Source organism: Protomyctophum bolini (assembly GCF_963924005.1).
Source record: "Protomyctophum bolini genome assembly, chromosome: 4".
In the NCBI taxonomy this organism is placed as follows: domain Eukaryota; kingdom Metazoa; phylum Chordata; class Actinopteri; order Myctophiformes; family Myctophidae; genus Protomyctophum; species Protomyctophum bolini.
The window spans coordinates 13,405,572-13,427,997 of NC_137865.1; the positions used below are offsets into that span (position 1 = coordinate 13,405,572).

General features: G+C 43.2%; 1 protein-coding gene across 1 annotated transcript; it reads left to right on the forward strand.

Moving 5' to 3' along the window:
• Positions 1-562: 562 nt before the first annotated feature.
• syt12 (synaptotagmin XII) lies at positions 563-20,722 on the forward strand (the record flags this gene model as incomplete). Its single annotated transcript, XM_080762072.1, has 7 exons — positions 563-650; positions 3,305-3,498; positions 7,145-7,537; positions 14,235-14,450; positions 17,166-17,286; positions 19,888-20,021; positions 20,549-20,722. 7 exons carry the CDS (start codon positions 563-565, stop codon positions 20,720-20,722), a joined length of 1,320 nt encoding a protein of 439 aa, XP_080618198.1.
• Positions 20,723-22,426: the final 1,704 nt, after the last annotated feature.

Below are 22,426 nucleotides of genomic sequence, written 5' to 3' on the forward strand. Positions count from 1 at the left end.
TCTCTTCTCTTCTCTTCTCTTCTCTTCTCTTCTCTTCTCTTCTCTTCTCTTCTCTTCTCTTCTCTTCTCTTCTCCCCTCCCCTCCCCTCCATGCTCTACTAATGTGCCATCAGCAGTTGACAGCAGACTGCACTGCAGCACTCTCTCGTTAATTGGACCTACAGACACTTAAGCACAATGGAGTGATACACACACATAACTGTACACTTAACCACATGCATACAGTACATACATACACATACTGTATATACACGTACATTAAATGCACACATACTGTATATTATGCTCATATACTATAAATATAATACATCCATGATGTATATGCATGCACATACTGTATACACATTACACAAATACAGTATGTGCATATACATCCCTATATAAACACACATACTGATACAGACACACCGGTGCACAATAATTCGTGAAACGCACACACGCACGCACACACACACACACACACACATTCCTTTCTCATTAATATTGTACCCTCCGCTATGGTGGCGCGCGCCTCCCCTGCTTACGAGACATGGAGAGTTGAGGCAAATGGGGAACGGCAGAGATGAGAGGAGAGAAGACACTGAGTGATCAAAGAGGAGGAGACAAGGAAACGAAGGGAGCGGAGGAGGAGGAGAAGAGACGAGGGGATGGCAAAGGGAGAGAGAGAGGAGCAGAGGTGGGGGGGTTGGGGGGGCAGATGAGTCACACATCACTGATGTCGTATTATTTAGTAGTTTTGTTGAGAAGAGAGAGGAACTAGAGAAAGAGAGAGATATGAGGGAGAGAGAGTGGTGTGGTGGTTGGAGGGGGTTAGCAGTTAGCACTTGGCAGATGCTGCTACTATTTGTAGGAGGTTCCTGAGCACAAGTATGTGGTTTGTTCATCTTAACTGAGCAGTGAATGTAATGTGAACTGAAGTGGTCAGGAGGTGCACGCACCGGAAGAATAAGTCTGCACACCGTTTCGAAAGCTCCCCAAAAACTTTATTTACTCTACCTCGTTGGCCTTCGTCAGGTGTATGTAATGTGAACTGACGATGTAGTTTTTAATGTGAACTGACCACAGACTGTAGTTTTTAATGTGAACTGACCATAGACTGTAGTTTGTAATGTGAACTGACCATAGACTGTATTTTTTAATGTGAACTGTACACTCAGGATCAGTGGTGGAGTAATGGATTACATGTAGTGATCTAATTACACTAATGGTATCGGTATCTGTAATCAATAAGTGAATGTAACTAGCCATGTATGGATTTCCTTTACATTCTACCTGTAAGAAAATGAACTGAGCCCAACTGATTTCTACCTACTGTGTGTGTGTGTGTGTGTGTGTGTGTGTGTGTGTGTGTGTGTCCAGGCAGGTGGCACCATGTCGTTGGAACAGGATCTGCCAGGATATCATCTCAGTGGTGAGTATAATGTGACAGTCATGTTTATACACTGAGGTATGTTTATGTGACAGTGATGTTTATACACTGAGGTATGTTTATATGACAGTGATGTTTGTATCTGAGTCTTAAAGTTAGTGAGTGCGTGCGTGCGTGTGTGCTTAACACACAGACAGTAAATGTTCTCTTATAGCGAGAATCACACAGCATACCTCAAAAGAAAGTGTAACTTGTCCACCCCTGTGTATCGCTGTGTATCGTTCCAACTCGGCTAGCCGAGTTCGCCTGCTGTTTTTTCCTCCGGCGTGGAAATACTGTTGTGAGGCGGTTAGTGTTGCTGCCCACCTCTCGTAACACAGAGTATGAAGAAAAAAGGAGACAGAAATGTGACCGACAGACACTCAGTCATGACAGTCACACTCGGGTCACATTACACACAAGACCCCTCCGCTGAAACACACAGGAGGGAGCCGTCCCCTCCCTGAAACAAAGAGAGAGAAATCAGATGAGAGGTGCACCCCACTGCACCGAGACCATCGGCTTGATATGCAGCCATTCTGTTGACCTGAGTTGCATGGGAGTCTCCGAGCCGCCATTACGTGACAATACGCCAACCCCCTCCCGTCCTGTTTTCAGGAAGGGATGGGGAGAGGCTTTTTTCCCCTTTTTTTGGGATCACGTGATCGGAGGGTTGTGGGATGAATCAGGACTGCTCGAGGTATTGTCTGGGTGTGTAGAAAGGCAATTGAAAGTAATCAATAAAAACGGACATCTACGTGCGGTAAACGGACATCTACGTGTCCCGCACCGGACCGTTGGGATTCGATCCACATAGAAATCCATTTCTCGCACGGGATGTGTTAAGAGTGAGATTTTTTTTTTATCCGATCGGAAGTGAATGGTGCAACAGCGCCCCCTGTTGGTACCCTAAACATACATACATACAGACAGACATAGGGAGGGACAGACATTGCTGTTTCTAGGAGTGGTTGCACCACAGAAAAATCAGACCTGTCTGAAGTGAGTGGTGCACCGGCGCCCCCTGGTTGGTACCCAAAACAGACAGACAGACAGACAGACAGACACTTTAAAGGTGTAGAATGTCGTTCCTTCTTCTGCTATGAGAACTCTTAAAGTAATTAAATAAAACTTCCCAGACTTTGACCTTGATATCCGCTCCTGCTCGCTGCAAGCCTGAATAATGATCAAGGAGGCAGCATGGCTGCCTGTGTCTGAAATGTGGTCAGCCGTACACAGAGATAAGGCCACTCTTATATCTGAGGCAGGCAATTAGCAGCTGCTCTCAGCCATGGAGATTTAAGAACTGAAGGAACATTTTAATAGAGACAAAGTCACATGTATTTAGGAAGGATGTGTGTTTGAAGAAGGGATTTAAAAGGTACCCCTTCTCTCTTTCTCTCTCTCTCTCTCTCTCCCTCCCTCACCATCTTCCTCTCATTCACATAGTGACACTCTCTCTCTCTCTCTCTCTCTCTCTCTCTCTCTCTCTCTCTCTCTCTCTCTCTCAGTAAGAGAGACCATATGTCACTGTTTTGAAAAATGTCATCTTTATTCAGAACACTTGTCTTTTTGTTGATGTCTGTTGAAGAGACTTTTACTTTTACTTTTACTAATGTTTATATTTGGTTTATAAAATAGCCTATTATGAAAATGGGAGAGAAAAAATATATGTGACTAAGAAGGCATAGTACATTGTTTCTGTAAATGAGATGGGAATCACTTTTGTTGTTGATGTGTTGCTCTAAATTATTTGGTTGTCGCGTCGTATTGTAGACCGTGACTGATTGTTTGAAAGAACTAATTTAGCAAACATTCTTATTAATAAATGAGTTGTCAAAAATCTCTCTCTCTCCCTCTCTCTCTCTCTCTCTCTCTCTCTCCCCCCTCCCCCAGTGGTCCGTAACCCTCCGGGATGGGAGACGGGGGTGTACCTGGTGGGTTTTCTGCTCCTCCTGGGCGTGGCGGGCATCAACCTCTGGAGACTGTGGAAGTCTGGAACCTTCCCGACTGCGTCTCCGTTCCCAAACTTTGACTACCGCTATCTGCAGGAGAAGTACGGCAACTCCTTCTCTGAGGTCCGACAGAAGGTAGTGTTGCTGTTGACTGTTGTGCTGTGTTCCTACTATAGCTGCCAGTGTTAACGCATTTAAAAATTGTACAGTGTGTGTGTGTGTGTGTGTGTGTGTGTGTGTGTGTGTGTGTGTGTGTGTGTGTGTGTGTGTGTGTGTGTGTGTGTGTGTGTGTGTGTGTGTGTGTGTGTGTGTGTGTGTGTGTGTGTGTGTGTGTGTGTCTGTCTGTGTCTGTGTCTGTGTGTCTAGCCTAGCTCACAACGGGTCACAATGCAGCACGTTGTGAGCTGCTTAGTGCTTATAGCTGGCTATTGCTATTTGCAATGGTGGAAAGTACATTTACTCAAGTATTCTTTACTTAGAGGTACAATTTTCAGTACTTTTACTTCTAGGCCTACTCCTTCTAGGCCTGTCTCTAATCTCAGAGACAAATATTGTAGTTTTACTCGACTACAAAAACTTTAGTTACTAGTTAATTTGCGAAGCCCTTCAATGTTTTTATTTTATTTTATTATATTCTATGGATATGATAACTTGTGAAATGGGACATTCTGCATAAAGAGTACTTGTAACAGTGTTTTTCTAAATTACTTACCATAAGTAAAAAATGTGAGTACTTTTTCCTCCGCTGGCTATTTGGGGGTTCTTGGAATGGAAACGTTAGAGAACCTCTGCAACAGAATAAGGAAGCCCAGTTGAGAGCATCGAAATCCTGACGTCAAAGCCACGCCTCCTGGGCCATTAAATCCTCACGTCAAAGCCACGCCTCCTGGGCCATTAAATCCTCACGTCAAAGCCACGCCTCCTGGGCCATTAAATCCTGACGTCAAAGCCACGCCTCCTGGGCCATTAAAAATCCCATTTCCTTTTTTATGACATCGGCTCTGCATGAGGCTTATCATCAAGGTTCCTGGCACAGTGCCAGTAGGAGCACCTCCACATATGTTTTATATATATTACCAATATAAAATCTTGAATGGGGCTTGGATCATACGTCATATAAACGACATGACTGTTGTACGTCGCAAGACGACATGAAGTCGGAGATCCACATTGGAGAGGTTCCCATGTGTTTTCCTGAGTTACACATAATTCAATTATTTCAAATAATTTTAAATACTGAATATGCAAACTCGCCTACAAATCACAGACTGACAGAATTCCTGGACTAATTATTTTATATTCTTGGAAAACAGGAGGACATAGGACATTTTATTTTATTACCCAACACGTCGCACAGCGTTGCGTGTATTTTCAGCGTGCAACACACGTGTACAAAACCAAACCTGTCCTTAATTCTACTGGCTCTCTTCTCCACTAGTTCCCCCCTAACATTTTAGTCTAGTTTTTATTTGTTGACAAAATATGTATAGTCTTAGCTTTAGTCATCATAGTTTTTATTTAGTTTTCATCAGTGAAAAAAGGTTGACGAACCTTTGTCGTTGTTTTATAGACGGCATTCCTGGCCATGTCGCCCCCTACTTCCGTTTCGTTCTTTATTTTGGAGCATGACTGGCAAGGATTTCCGGTAGCCGTGTTGACAGTTTGTTTATCATCAGACCGTCAAGGCGTGTTTGTTTGTTGATTCTCGTACTATGGATTCTCGTACTTTGTAACTGATTAATAATGGAACACCCCGTTAGAGAGCATATTAAGTGTTTGGGGATGTTGAAAGTAATGTAATTTCATCAGCTTGACACCCACGCCAGCCCAGCTGCCATACAGTGTTATATATCTTTGAGGCTAAGCTAGGTTAACAACACAGATGCGCATCATTATCTAACTGCTATTCATTTACTGAGGAGAGAACTTGTTTGCCTGATCACTTAACGGTAAAATATGAAAGCTAAATTAATAATAGTCTAAAATAAAGGCGTCAGTCAGACTACACCTCAAACGTAGCTGGAAATGAGTACACTTTACCTACGTCTGAACCCTGCAATGACAGCATAAAGCAATTTATCCACAGAAACACAGTTGGTTTTGTGCTAATATACAAATGCAACAGCTTTATGTATTTGAAGCATGATTTGAAGGCAAGTGCTCTCGGGAGTTCTCTCATATCTCGATCACTTTTTGTTAAGGATGGTTCAATATTTTTTGCTGTAGATAGTTATTTTCGACGGCACAAAGAGTCTCGTATTAGCTGCTGAAAATCAGCGTCACGCGTTCAGCAGTGAGTCTGTAACTATTACACTTTACAGCCATACACGCGTTCAGCAGTGAGTCTGTAACTATTACACTTTACAGACATACACGCGTTCAGCAGTGAGTCTGTAACTATTACACTTTACAGCCATACAGCAGTGAGTCTGTAACTATTACACTTTACAGCCATACACGCGTTCAGCAGTGAGTCTGTAACTATTACACTTTACAGCCATACACGCGTTCAGCAGTGAGTCTGTAACTATTACACTTTACAGCCATACACGGTTCAGCAGTGAGTCTGTAACTATTACACTTTACAGCCATACACGCGTTCAGCAGTGAGTCTGTAACTATTACACTTTACAGCCATACACGCGTTCAGCAGTGAGTCTGTAACTATTACACTTTACAGCCATACACGCGTTCAGCAGTGAGTCTGTAACTATTACACTTTACAGCCATACACGGTTCAGCAGTGAGTCTGTAACTATTACACTTTACAGCCATACACGCGTTCAGCAGTGAGTCTGTAACTATTACACTTTACAGCCATACACGGTTCAGCAGTGAGTCTGTAACTATTACACTTTACAGCCATACACGTTCAGCAGTGAGTCTGTAACTATTACACTTTACAGCCATACACGGTTCAGCAGTGAGTCTGTAACTATTACACTTTACAGCCATACACGCGTTCAGCAGTGAGTCTGTAACTATTACACTTTACAGCCATACACGCGTTCAGCAGTGAGTCTGTAACTATTACACTTTACAGCCATACACACGTTCAGCAGTGAGTCTGTAACTATTACACTTTACAGCCATACACGCGTTCAGCAGTGAGTCTGTAACTATTACACTTTACAGCCATACACGCGTTCAGCAGTGAGTCTGTAACTATCACACTCTACAGCCATACACGCGTTCAGCAGTGAGTCTGTAACTATTACACTTTACAGCCATACACGCGTTCAGCAGTGAGTCTGTAACTATTACACTTTACAGCCATACACGCGTTCAGCAGTGAGTCTGTAACTATTACACTTTACAGCCATACACGCGTTCAGCAGTGAGTCTGTAACTATTACACTTTACAGCCATACACGCGTTCAGCAGTGAGTCTGTAACTATTACACTTTACAGCCATACACACGTTCAGCAGTGAGTCTGTAACTATTACACTTTACAGCCATACACGCGTTCAGCAGTGAGTCTGTAACTATTACACTTTACAGCCATACACGGCACAATCTGCTCCTGTCCTCTGCATTATATCCAGATAGTAAAAATAAAAATAGTCCCAAAATAGAGACGATTCGCGTTGGTTCTGTGTTGTTAAGTTGTTGTGCTAGAGCTAAGTTGACAGACAGATAGATACCCGCCGGAAGTGCTTGCCAGTTTACACCACTAGAGGGGGGAGTGGTCTCCACCCAGCAATCGGCCAAAATACTCATGTATAGTCGACGAAATCAACACTGCTAGCGTTCTGTTCTTCTCCCGTCCTCCCATGCAGAGAGTCGCCGCCAACAACCACCGGCGCACCTCCGTCACCTCCGGCAGCCGCAAGCCCAGCCTGGCCCTGGGCGGAGGAGGAGGGGACACCACCCCCCTGGAGGGCTACCGGGACCACCTGGAGATGATCCACCGCGAGTTTGACCCGTCGGCGGTGCCTCTGAACCGCTCCATGTCCACGGACTCCCTCAGCTCCATCTCCTCGGTCGTGGCCAACTTCGGCCACGACTACACCGTGGGCCAGCTGGAGGTGACGCTGGAGTACGACGGAGGGGTCCTCCACATCACCCTGCACCAGGGCAAGGACCTGCTGGAGAGAGAGGAGGGAGACTTCCCCGGCTGCTTCATCCGGGTGTCCCTGGGACCCCATGAGATCAGCGTGGGAGTCAGCAGGGTGAGTGTCTGGGACCCCATGAGATCAGAGTGGGAGTCAGCAGGGTGAGTGTCTGGGACCCCATGAGATCAGCGTGGGAGTCAGCAGGGTGAGTGTCCCTGGGACCCCATGAGATCAGAGTGGGAGTCATCAGGGTGAGTGTCTGGGACCCCATGAGATCAGAGTGGGAGTCATCAGGGTGAGTGTCTGGGACCCCATGAGATCAGAGTGGGAGTCAGCAGGGTGAGTGTCTCTGGGACCCCATGAGATCAGAGTGGGAGTCAGCAGGGTGAGTGTCTCTGGGACCCCATGAGATCAGAGTGGGAGTCAGCAGGGTGAGTGTCTGGGACCCCATGAGATCAGAGTGGGAGTCAGCAGGGTGAGTGTCTGGGACCCCATGAGATCAGAGTGGGAGTCAGCAGGGTGAGTGTCTGGGACCCCATGAGATCAGAGTGGGAGTCAGCAGGGTGAGTGTCTGGGACCCCATGAGATCAGAGTGGGAGTCAGCAGGGTGAGTGTCTGGGACCCCATGAGATCAGAGTGGGAGTCATCAGGGTGAGTGTCTGGGACCCCATGAGATGCTGATCTCATGGGGTCCCAGAGTCAGCAGGGTGAGTGCGTGTGTGGCAATATATACAGTCTAACCCCAGACCCACCAATGGATGGATGGAATGGAGAGGAGAGGAGAGGAGAGGAGAGGAGAGGAGAGGAGAGGAGAGGAGAGGAGAGGAGAGGAGAGGACGAGGAGGGGTGGCGGGTGGGGGTGGAGAGCAGCAGCAGAATTGCTGACATCAGCTCCACTCAGAGTGAGACCTGGCTGTGTATAGTGTGTAGTGTGTAGTGTGTAGTGTGTACGTATCTCTCTCCTGTTGTATACGTCTCTATCTTTGTTTTTTTTTGTTATCAAATGTTTTTTTATTAAGACAATAAAATCACAATAAGACACGTTATCATAGATGATTAAAGAAAACAAAACACATATAAACAACACAACAGCAAAAGCAAGAAACACAAAAACAAACAATCCCACCCACCCACCCCTCCCCCCGAGACCAAAGATGCACGTCTCTATCTTTGTTATCACATTCGTTTTTACTTATTTTTGTCACCTCCCCTTAACACGCACGCATGCACGCACTGTATACACCGATGAATGCATTCACAATGAGACGCACGCACACACACACACACACACACACACACACACACACACATGCACGCACGCACACGTGCGCGCACACACACACACACACACACACACACCACACACACACACACACACATGCACACGGGTTGACAAACACAGCCAGCCCATAAAGCTGTGCGTGGACACCTCTCTGGCACACAGGGTTTTATTAGCTCATTCTGGCTCCATGTCAGGACTCATCATCTCCTAGGATGTAACTCAGACAGCCAAGATGCATCCATCCATCCCTTCATCCATCATCATACTGTATGGAGATCTGTAAGGGTTTGATGTCAGATGTAGAGTTGCTGGCCCGGCTCCATATATGCAGATCTAGGTGATGATCCAGTCTTCTCCATGTATGGTTATTCAGGGTTAGATGAGGTCAGTGTCGTGATCTTCTTATATGGAGATGGCCATATCTGGTGGTATATATATGGTATAACGAATGGGAGATGCAGCTTTTCATAGTAAATGTGACCTATGGTGGCAATAATATACTGTAATACAATATAATACAATCAATACATTATGTCACTCTCCACAGACTGCTTTCCAATGTAGTCTGTGCACATCCATTCATGGATGACAGATGGATGGATGGATATCTTTATTGATCTTGAAATAAAACAGTAATATGTCACATGATGTGACATAGACCTGACCTACTATAATCAAAAGGATAATGCAAAAAAGTGTAGATCTTGTTTCCATTGCGGTCCTTAATACGATGTGTGTGTAGATGTGTATTACTGGTGTACTGGTGTATTACTGGTGATAACATTATACAGTTATCACATGCTGTATATTTGTTAATTGTTAATAATAATAATAATAATAATAATAATAATACTACTACTAATAATAATAATAAAGACAAATACGTAGGTTAACTAAGGCCGACAAAATGCGTTCGAAATCAGTATTAGTATAACTATTTCGTAATTCAAAATTATAAAAACAAACACTCAACACTCAAAAACTGCAGTGCGGCACGATGTGACGTGTTGTGACCTTGTATATGTGGCACATGTGCTGTTGTTTAATGGGCTAATTATTAACATAATTGGTGAGCATGTGTGACAGACAGTAGGACACGTGAGAGGGAGACGGAGTCTGACAGTCGTTTTATCCATTGGCTTTCTCTCGTTAAGTATTCATTGAAACGCTTCGCACGGAGATGGCCTTGAGTAAAGCAACATTAGGTTCAGAGTTTTAATATTCAAGGCGTGAATATTTTTAATTACACTCATCATGCACCATGACGCAATGATTACAGGTTTTCTCATTTGAGATGTATACCGGCCATGCACTGCAGAGCGAGACCAATGCAGTGGATACCATTAAGCATGATGACACACTGACTGTGAAACGTGTCACTGCTTGCTTTTTGTGTCGTTTTCACACCTCAACACGACTCCAGAGAACTGAGATGAAGGAGTGTGTATTGTTTCATATGGTACATCATTAGTTGCTTGGTAACTTCAGAGCGCTTCAAAGTCTTTCTTTAAAGGCAGGGCTAATGCCAATTAAAACTGGGAAAGCGTCTGTGTCATTTTAGATTTTAGCGTTATTTAAAAAAAAGAACACACACACAAATCGTCTCTTTTGGGGGGCTCCTGTCATAAAACCTTTTCAGATGGGGGGTCCGTGGCCAACTACAGTATATCAATTTGGGGGGTTCTTTTGGCAGGAAACAACTTTGAGAACTACTGATTAAGGTGAGACACCCCAGGTGAAATCATGATTTTTCTTTTTTTTTTTTTTTTGCTATTTTGCTTCCTAAACATGTTTTCTTTCAAACTAAAGCAAAATACACATTAAAAATACAGATTTAGATGTTTAGTTGGATAGTTTATTTTAGCCAATGACAGCTCGTTTTTCGGGGTGAAAAGCCACCATCTCTATTTTCATGATTGGTTGTTGGTACAAAGGAAGTGACCATATTTGGATCAGACCACAGTCAGCTTGAGGTCCAGACCTTTCCAATGATATATGCCATTATATGTTGTTGCCAAGGTTTGGATGAGATATTTTGTCTCAAAATAGTGGATTCAAATAAAACGTTTTGGAATTTTACAATACAAATCTTTAAAGGCCGTTTTCTCAAAATGAGTTTTCCTCATACTTGGGACAAAGAATCTCCACTTCAGTTGAACTCACATACACCAAACTTTCCAGTCTTATTCCTAACTATATTCCGCAGACATTTACACATGGATTTGTTGATATATCATTCACAGCCTGATTTACATCACATTTTATACCAAAAAAATGCCGAAAATTGGTTTTTTTATGCCTGTTGACACTATTTTCTGATTTGTGGAGTGATAATTAGAGATATCAAAAATCCCATGTGTAATTTTCTTTGTCTTTAATGTGTCAACAAAATGAAATGATAATTTTGAACCTGGCTTTATCCGATCTTCAGATTTATCGTCCCGAAATGTATGCAAATTAGCGCATATAATGCCTAATTTGCATATTTAAACATATAATTTCAGAAAACTTGTAATACAAAAAATCTTAGTTTTAATATAAGTAATCAACTGGAGAAGTTTCATTGTGATAGCTATTATTTAACTTTTTTTCCCTATTCACCTGGGGTGTCTCGCCTTAAGTAACCTCGCGTCACCAGACTTTCCACTTTGTTTTGGTTCCCCCAATCCCCATTTAAATGCTGAATCGAGTATACCAACTATATTCCAAACAAATGTACAGTAAATACCAAACAAACCATTACTACTATTATAAGCTAAGCTACACCGCATCAAGAGTTTAATTAGGTAGGCCCTAAAATTACTCATCGCATGGAATTATTTTGGGTAGATCTGTTTCCGGTTTGGTGGTTCTGACCTGATGACTACAAGTACAAACCAGTGACTATAACATGACGCAAGTTATTTCCGCTCCCGACCGGAATCAGAAACCCCAAAATGGTATTGATCCCAGACTACTGATTAAGAAGGCATTTGTAGAATCGGCCTCAGGTTTTAATGGGTTAGGAGTTAAACTAGAGCATTGCACATGCCACTGCAGGACAGTTACGTATGTTGATGTATGCAGTGGCGTGGTGGGCATGTGTGGGCGGAGCTGTATAAACTAGTCAGGGATCCTCAGGGAGAGAATGAAGGAGCTAACAGCTGTTCTAAGCATCCTGGCTGGTGAGACGAGGCTTAAGTTATATTTGGGTTTATCATGAAGTATATCAGGGCTGAATCACGCTGTGTCTTTGGCCTGCAATCAATGTTGATTTTGTCGACTAAAACTGTGATGAAAAGATTTCGTCGACTACCTTTATTCACTGACGGAAACAAAATAAAAGCTAAATGAAAACTAAGCCATCATCATGGCTAAGACTAAATAAATATACTGACAATTTTGTCAACAAATAAAAACTAGACTAAAATGTTCGGAAGGGACTAGTGAAGTTCTAGTAGAAGTCAAGTTTGGTTGCGCTCCGAAAGTAGTAGATCTACTAGCTCACAACGCGTTGCGCTGCAATGCCTTGCAGATCAGCTATTTTCAGCATGCAACCAAGTGTGAAATCAGCCATTACGACGCCATTATTAAAGTCCCGCCAAAACCAACACTGGCTTTTGGCCTGCAATGCGGACGCTCTGCAGAGAGCCATCTGCAAAGCTGTTGGCCATATCGGAGCCGCCCAAACAAAACCAAGCCACTGCAATCAGCCAGAGTAGCTTGTCTGTATTTACATAACTGTGGCTTTCAGTTTTATGGCCGTGCAGGCGAGCATGACCTCACACATGAATCCCTGCACCAGAAGATCACAGAGGCGGTCATTTGGTTGAAACAGTTCTGAGGGAATTGTGATATATGTTTATGGGTTTGTTTATATAGCTCTGTAAGAATAGAACCATACCTACGTTCATCAACAATTTTTTTAAACTCGGTCTCAGACGGCCTGGGCCATGGCTCAGCGGTCCAGGCACCTTGGCTGGTAATCCAGTCTGGCAGTGTGCCGTGGGTTCGACTCCCGATCCCGACGGCCTTTACCGCATGTCTTCCCCCCATCTCTCTCCCCATTTCCTGTCAGCCTACTGTCTGTCCCTCCATAAAAAATATAAAATGAAGGCGAAAGTCCTGTGTTCGATTCCTGTCAGCGTTCCAAATGTCAGTGTGATCAGGTGGGAATCTGGCAGCTGGGGGATTGTGTCCTCGTCATTGCAGTAGCAACACCTGGGTGCTGTTCAGCAGGGAACTCAGTGGGAGAGAGAGAGCGTGAACGAATGTCTGTGTGTTAAGCACATGAAACTTAGGTCACATTCTCACCTAATACTTCGGTAGACTCAATGCGTATGTGCGGAGAATTTGGGATTCTTGCATATTTCATTTGCTGCGGTTTGCCTTCACACTGTCATTCGCAGCAATTGGAAATGCAGCAGGGGGGACCTTTATCAATGTGTTCCATTCATAAACTAGCCTACACAGTGAAATCTATGGTGATAAAATTACACTCATAACGTGCATGTGTCGTGCCGTCTGGGACCCCCACCTCTCTCTCTTTCTCTCTCTCTCTACACACGCAGCCGCCACACACTGTTCTTTTGGGCATGGAGGCACAGCACTGAGCGCACTGATATAACTCCCCAGTCCCCACACAGTGACAGCAGTAGCACTCCATGTTTACGGTGCTGGAGTAAAATGCGGTTCTTTGATACGCATTAGGATTCGAATGAGCCTTCACACCTGCCAAACGAAGTGCACTTTCTGAAAATGTGCAGCAGGATTCGTTTTAATCGCAGCAAAGCTCTCTGGTGTGAATGTGACCTTAGTGTCCCTGTCGGGGGGGGGGGGGGCATTCAGCCATAATAGCAGATTTACAAGCTCACAACACGTCGCCGTTGTTAGGCATTGTAGAGCTTGTAGATCGACTTTTTTGGGGCAACTGTATTTGGTGTATAGACGGAAACATGGAGCCGTCCCAGCATAGACCCCTGGGGGACTCCTGTCACTGAGGTATTTAGGATTGAAGTGGTTTTGCACTCCAGGTGAAACTCACATCACTGTTGGTTGGAAAGAAGCTTAGCAGCAGGTGCCTCAGTGCGTATGAGAGGAAGCATGTGATTGGCTACACAGCCTCCATGGACCAACAGTGGAGGTTGGAAGAGAAAGAGAACACTATACACATGGGAGAAAAACAGCATCTGCATTACAGAAGCGTATATTCATACAATGCAACAGTGTTAATTTCCCCGATTAATACTGACTTTTCACTAACAAACACGCTCACAATGTGTCGCACTGCTACTCATTATGATCTTGTAGATCGACATGCAAGTGTAAAATCAGGCTTTGCGACACAAAGGCCTACCAAAATAAAATTTCGGCGACAAAATCAACTGTAGATTTAGTCGACTAAAATCTTATGATACTGTATGTAATCGACTAAAACTAAACTAAAACATTTCAGATGACTCAAATAAACTATATTGAATTGTATTCCAAAGACTATGACTCAAACAAACACTGCAATGTTCAGTTGGAGACGGTCCTGTCTTTGTGTCCCAGATCCAAGCCAACGCCTTCACGGTGATGTTTGACGAGCGTTTCTCTGTGATGTTGGACCCCTCAGCGCTGGACGAGTACAGCCTGAGGTTCGCCGCCTTTGGCATCGACACCGACGAGCGAAACATCAGCGCCGGGATCGCAGAGCTAAAACTGACTGACCTGGACCTCAGCGTCCGGCCCTTCAACGCCTGGCTCTACCTCCAGGATGTCAACAAGGTAGGCCCAATACAAGAACGCTCACCCCCGGGTCAAATCCGCCAACCTCTGAACGGTCTCCAGCATGGTATTCCTAAATGTAATCTCAGTAAAACTACGCCTGAACCTAATCTTATTCCTAAACCGAACCTTTTTCCTAAATGTAACCGCAGTAAAACCGTATTCCAGTAAAACAAATGGGGCCGAGTATGCTTTGTGGCGAGCCTTCCGCTTACCGGTAGGCTACCTATGATACTGATGTGATCTTTATTTATATCTGATTTCCTTTAATCTTTCTACAGGATTCATTCACATTAACGCAATTTATTTGGTCTAAATTTTAGACCAAATAAATTGCGATAATGTGGTACAAAATGATGTAAAATGCTCACCAGAATGTGAAGCCATCTTGAAATTGCTTAATATCTTTAACCAGCATTTTGTTTTTATGCTCAAGGGGGAAATGTGTTGTACAGCAAGTGCTTGTTATTGTATATTATTGGCACACTGATTCTTATCAGTCCGTAGGGGCTGCTTTTTTGCAGACATGAGCCTAGCTGACCTCGTATCAACCCTATTCAGTAAAGGCTGTCTGTATTTTTACCGATGGAAGATCTGACTTGAGGTGGTTCAATCGAGGACATCTAGTAATGATAAATCAAACAATCATGGGAGCCTCCCCAGGGGAGGTCTTGCCAAGGCCAGGGAACGCCTGGGGATCCTCCAGTCAGAGCCAGAGAAAAGCATGTCTGGCATTCTCTGATGGAACCTCCGTGACTCCACTCTGGGATAAGCAGACAGAGATGGATGGATAGTGGATGGAACTGTAGTTTGTTGCGTTGTGTTTTTTGGCAAGTAGCCTAAAATGTACTCTTATAGAGATGCTCATTAGGCAAGGCTCAAGATAGCAGTAATAGTAGGCCTAATAGCCAATTAAGTTTGATAGATGCATGTCAAGGATAAACGTTCAAAGACTGTTATTTACTTTTTACAAAAGTAAAAAGTAAAAAAAATAAAGAAAATACTGTAGACTTTATATTCATTTTCATTTTAGAGTAGAAAGCACATACCGTTTTTTTGTTGATAGACAATTTATAGACAGTTCATTATTATCATTCATCAAAATAATAATTGGTTATGTTGTCAATGCCCTGGTCTATTCTCGTTTGAACTACTGCAATGCCCTGTATTCTGGTCTCAGTCAAAACCTCATTCACCGCCTACAGCTGGTACAAAATGCGGCAGCTAGGCTCATCACAGGAACCAGGAGATTTGAGCATATAACTCCGGTTTCAGCTGCACTTCATTGGTTGCCAGTATCATTTCGCATTGATTTTAAGATTGTATTACTACGTTTTAAAGCTCTTAATGGTCTAGTAGTGCCTAGCTACTTATCCAACATGGTTGAATTGTATGTGCCGCCACGTACCTTAAGGTCATCGGGTCAGGGTCTACTGAAGGTGACCCACAAGGCTAAATTGGTCACTAAAGGGGATCAGGCCCCAAGGCTCTGGAATAGCCTACCAGAGGAGCTGAGACTAACCCAGTCCCTAACACATTTTAAAACCCTCCTAAAGACCCATTTTTATAGAATAGCCTTTGCATCTCCCTGATTTTTATCTGTTTGTTATTTTGCTTTTTCTGCTGTTTTTTTTTCTTTTGCACCTGTGATGTATTCTGTTATTGTTGTCTGACTGTCTGAAGTTGTATTATTATATTATTATTATGGACTGTCATAGAAAAACAAAGAAGAACACTCAGGTGCTCAGATTATAAAAGGTAACAGTAAAAAGTGTCCATGGTGCTCACAGATCAAACGGGATCAAAACATGTGATAAAACAACAGATGATCCGGCCACTCAGCCTTTATTTATTAAAAGGCAGCTGCCAACACATTTTGATCTCGTTATTATAGACAGCATATTCATTCATATTCACTGTAGACAGGGAAACTGCATGAATATGGATTAAAGTAAACAGTGATTCACTGGCAAATGCGTCATATATTATTTTTGAACACATACTGTATGGACAAACCCACACATTGACATGAACACAGAGAATACACACATTTATCCATTCCAACAGTGTAGGAATGTTGAATGGAAAAGTAATTAAACCCCTCTTTCTTTTTTCTTCTTAAAATTGCTACATACAAGTTACAACGCACAAGTACTTAGTATTGATACAATCGATTATTTGCATTGCAAAACATTCAATACCGATAAATAACGATACAATACGATACAAAGTCAATGTTGCTGTTTACATTTTGATACACTTCGATTCTTGAAATTAAAATACAGTTTTCGATGCACTTTACTATATCGTTACACCCCTACTATAGCCACTGATGCATGACTCAGAATTCATGCACTGTTTGCGCCACTTCTCTGAGTTTAAAGAGGTGACTTATGATACCCCCTGCTGGACATTTATCAGAACTACTACTCTGTAGGATAATGTTGATCATGATCATGAAGCAAGTAACAACACTACTGATAGACCGTTATGTTATCCCTTCAGTTTAGTTTACCAATAGCAATTATACATTGTGTGTGTGTGTGTGTGTGTGTGTGTGTGTGTGTGTGTGTGTGTGTGTGTGTGTGTGTGTGTGTGTGTGTGTGTGTGTGTGTGTGTGTGTGTGTGTGTGTGTGTGTGTGTGTGTGTGTGTGTGTGTGTGTGTGTGTGTGTGTGTGTGTGTGTGTGTGTGTGTGTGTGTGTGTGTGCTTCCAGACTGTAGATGCTGTTGGGGAGATCTTGCTGTCTTTGAGCTACCTGCCTACAGCGGAGCGTCTCACTGTGGTGGTGGCCAAGGCCAAGAACCTCATCTGGACCAACGGAAAGACAATGGCTGGTGAGTGTGTGTGTGTGTGTGTGTGTGTGTGTGTGTGTGTGTGTGTGTGCGTCAAGCAATCTTTGAGTCAATATTTTGTCACAGCACAGGCTATCGTAAATGTATAATAATAAACTTTATTTATATAGCACCTTTCATGTCATAAAATGCAACGCAAAGTGCTTTACAGGGCAGGAGAAGATAAAAACACAAACGTAAAATAACAGTTAAGCAAGCAAAAACACAGTAGCCTTAAGAACAACAATAAAACAATAGCAAAGATTTAAAAAAACAGCAGTAAAACAGGCAAGGCAGTAAGAGCAAGCGGGTTTAAAAACTCAACTAAAGGCAAGGGTGAAGAGGTGGGTATTGAGCTGTGCTTTGAATATGGTTACCCCCCCCCCCCAACAACTTTAGTATGCTCTACTTATTTTGAAAAACAGCTTTTATGTGGCTTGGTGAAGGAAAATGCTTCATTAGGCTATTGTGGTCTGCAATAGTCAGTCCATTTTGTATCAGCATTGCCATTTTGTGAAATAATGGCATAAGCCGTAGTTGTATACAATCTACAGGCAACAGCTGTCAAACAGCATTGGACGGTGACACTTTTCCTATTGCAAGTCATCCCTCTGACTTCGCAGTGTTGGCATTTGTTATTGCCACTATCACACAAAAAATGCTTGCTCAGGGTGGGACAATGCCGTCTCTGTTCTATACGTGAAGTGTCTTAAGACAACGTGTTGAGATGTTTCTGTATAATAAAATTGTATTGATAGAATTGAATCTAAAACCACACATGAAGCAGACGGATTTGGTTCTTCTGTGTAAAAAAAACAACAAAGTGGGACAGCTCTTCTTCACACCTAAATGCACACCTAAATGCACCATTTACCATTTCACACCGAATAGGAGCTGTACTGCGGCTACTCTGTATAGTGGGCCAGTAATAAAGCCATTGAGTGGAGACTGGAGACTGACTGTGATGACTAATTACAGTTCCATTAACCTGAATGGGCAGGTCATCATATTCCCATTAGCACCGATTCCATACAGTCATTAACACATGTGCTCTACCTTACTCTAACTCCCCAATGAGTGAACAATGTTAATTAAAATGAAGTGTCTCCCTCTCCTCCCTCTTATCCCCTCCCTCTCTCACCTTCCTTCTCTTCTTCTATCATTCCTTTCCTCTCCTCCGCCTTCCCCATCCGTTTCTCCTTTCCTTGACCCTCCTCTCTTGTCCCTCCTACCATATTCTCCTTCCCCCTACCCCCATCCTCCTCTCAATCCCCCCTTAGCTTTATGCAAGTGTCATTCTGCTTTATGTGGATTACGGTCAACACGCACTGGCATTTTGTACACTAATCCCATGTCCCATTTTTGTGTTTTGTTTTCCTAGCACCTTCAATAACATCATGCACAGTATACATCTGCTGCAATGCTCACACAACTTTATATCTTATCTCATGGACTATGTGTAAATATTTTAGTGCTGCCAACGAATATTCCATATTCGAACTAATTTTCGAATAAAACATTTTAATTAATAGCTGAATATATAAAATGAAGGTTCGAAAAAAAGAAAAAAAAGATGTGCGAGTTCTTGCAAGACTCTGGGCCACATAACGTTAATCGGTGGCTTGTCTCGTGAGATCACCAGAACCCTCAGTCAGAGAGGGGCACCCAGCCGACACCGGCATACAATGAAGAATAAATCGGCTGCCTCGCACCGCTCCGCTCTGCCTGTTGTTAACACCATGGGGCCACACAGACCACAGTAGCCTTGGAGGAGTCGCTAGGCAGTTTTGACTTTAACTTGCTCCGCATGAAGCACACATGTTTAATCACACAATGTTAATAGGTCAAGCTGAAACGGTGATTCATCTGGTCACTCAAGGCAGACAGTTTACAGTGAGACTCGATGACCGACAACGCAATGTAAAAACAATGCATGGATTCTTGTCTCTTGCGGTAAAGCTCCCTCTGTGACTGTGACACATTTATCTTGTAGCCTACCTTAATTTGATTTAAACCAAAAACAAATTGCTATTGCTTTGATTATTTCCCGGTTCATGTCGAGGTAAGAACTTCTTCTATCACAGCAGCACCCCGCACAATGTGCACATCGTTGGAGCAATGCGTCTCTGTTCTCTAAATTGTATCTAAACTAAACCATTATACAAATATTAAGATCATTTTGAATCATTCAATTGATCTCACAAGAGAGCGCATTTCTCAGCACCAACCTCAGCCGATTCAGGACCGGCGCATATAGAGAAAGAAAAGAGAAAGTTTTACTGCATATTAGGCTGCAATATTTTAAATTTGAGCTGTTCGAATCATTCCGAACACACTGTTTTAAAAGGAATATTCAAACGTCATTCTTGGCCAATTCTGGCAGCACTAAAATATGTAGATATTTTTGCCTTCCCCCCCTTCTTTTTCTTCCCTTTCTTTTTTTCTATGGAAATAACAACGATGGGAACCATGCACGAAAACACATTTCACACACCTTTTAACTTCTGTAAACTTGATGTAACGTGATGTAAAATAAATCTGGTTCTGAATCTGAATCTGAATCTGAATGACCTCCATCCTCTCCTCCTCGCCTCCTCCTGTCAGATCCGTTTGTGAAGGTCTACCTCCTGCAGGACGGCAGGAAGATCAGCAAGAAGAAGACGTCGACCAAGCGGGACGACACCAACCCCATCTTCAACGAAGCCATGATCTTCTCCGTCCCCTCCCTCGTTCTGCAGGTGAGCCATGATCTTCTCCGTCCCCTCCCTCGTTCTGCAGGTGAGCCATGATCTTCTCCGTCCCCTCCCTCGTTCTGCAGGTGAGCCATGATCTTCTCCGTCCCCTCCCTCGTTCTGCAGGTGAAAGCACGGCACAACCACAACTCTGCTATTTAGTTTTTTTTTTTTTTTTTTTTTTTTTTACATTTCTTCAAGATTATTTTCAAATATCCCATGTATATATAGGTTTGGTTTAAAGTGGTTAAACTTAAAGTGGTTATACTGATGTAGGGCAAAATCCCATATCCTCTGCCTCTGCTATAATGTCTCCCTCTCAGATTTCCTATACTGTCTGTCTCTCTATAGTCTATACTATCTCCCTCTCTGCATTGTCAACCATTTAATACTTAGATTTAGGACATATACACACTGCATCAAAACAAAGGCACCTCACATTGTCCAACTGTTATTGTATCGTATTTTTGTGCTATAGTTTTCTTACTGAAATGTATGTTATTGTATTGATGTTTGTCCGTCTGTCTGTCTAGGAATTGTCTCTCAGAGTGACAGTAGCGGAGGCGACAGATGACGGCCGTGGTGAGAACTTGGGCCACGTGGTCATCGGTCCAGAGGCCAGTGGGATGGGAATCACCCACTGGAACCAGATGTTAGCCACGCTCAGAAAACCAGTCTCCATGTGGCACACTCTACGCATAACCTAGTCACTCTGCTGTGTGTGTGTGTGTGTGTGTGTGTGTGTGTGTGTGTGTGTGTGTGTGTGTGTGTGTGTGTGTGTGTGTGTGTGTGTGTGCGTGTGCGTGAGTGTGCGTGTGCGTGTGTGTGTGTGCGTGTGCGCGCCGTGTGCGTATGTGCGTGTGAGGACAAAGCATTGGTACGGTTGTCCTCGGTTTCTGTGTATTTGTGTATAAGTGGAAATTAGAAATAACTTAATTTAACCCATTTAGTCCTGGCAAGCCTATACGTGGTTACACCTTTCAATCCGTATCTGTGTCATTTTAGATGTTGCTATGTATAGCAACGTCATTTTTAAAAACATTTAAGACTTTCAGAAACCTTTAGGTTAGGATGTAGAAGGCGTTTTTAAATCCGGCCTCGGGTCTAAATGGGTTAAGAGAAAATCAAGTAGCCTACCAGTGAAGGCAGACATGGGTTTTAGGATGAAGGGGGGATAACAGTTTAAATATAGTGCACGTGGAGCAGTGCACGGCACGTTGTGTGAGATTATTTCAGCCCGATTCTGGCGAAAGGCTTTGAGGACAAGGAAAGTAGAGATGTTGATTTCCTGCTTGTCGGGGTGCATATGTTGTATTTTTGCCCCCTCCAGTGGTTGGACAGTGAACTGTGTGAGGTGAGAGCCCATGGCTTGGCGGGCTGCCTGCGACCCCTCTCTGCATGGTGCCTACCGAGGATATTTATTGGTCTAGAGAATGATCAGGAATCCACCCTATATGGGGTCAGTTATGCCTGATTTATACTTGACTGCGTGCCATGTTGTTATGCGCCGAAATCGGACGATCTACAAGCTCACGGCGTACTACGCATTGCCGCGTTGGGATCGTTGTAGATTGTCTATTTTCAGTAAGTATAAAGTCATCCTTTACTGGACCTTTTCCTTCAGGAAGAATGACTTGTTTGTCTCTTGAAACGGTGTTTGATTTGATGCACCGTGTTTTATTGATTTTGGAGCATTACAAGCTAGAACTAAATTAGAGTATTTGAGTATAAAGGTCTATTTATGAGATTTATTTGCTTGTGTCATTTGTATAAAAACTGTGTGATTGACTAATATAGTTCTGGGTTTTGGTATGTCCTGTATGATGTTGTGCTTTTTATTTTGAAGATAAAAAAAGAAAGAAAACATAATCCAGGTACTCTTATCCAGGTGAAATTACTAGTGATTTGTAGCAGCTGTTACAGGGTGGTCCAATGACAGGTAACACGCCACCTAAGAACTAATATGTCGCATTCTTCACTTTATCTGCCATGTTGAAATGCAATAGTCCTACCAGTTGCAGTTAAAATTCTTTCTGATTTAAGTATTATTAATATCCCCATGTAATTAGTATACTAATATCTCAGCATTATTGTTTTAATTAATTAGTCAATTTATTTATTTATTAAATACAATTTACTATAGCCAATTATTTTTTACCCCCCTTTTTTCTCCCCGATTTAGTCGTTATGCCAATTAATTTCTCCCCACACGCATTAGTGTGTTTTCACTTCTGTTGTATCCCACTGACTCACCTGCCAGTGATTACGTACAATGACCAATATCACCCTCCCCACCCAGCTTCCCTCCCCCCAGCGGGCGCCAAACACGGGCCAGCTGTGTTTGTGTACACTCGACAAAGTCGGATGCACCACGGTGGATTCGAACCCACAACCTCCGTGGTGGTGGTCAG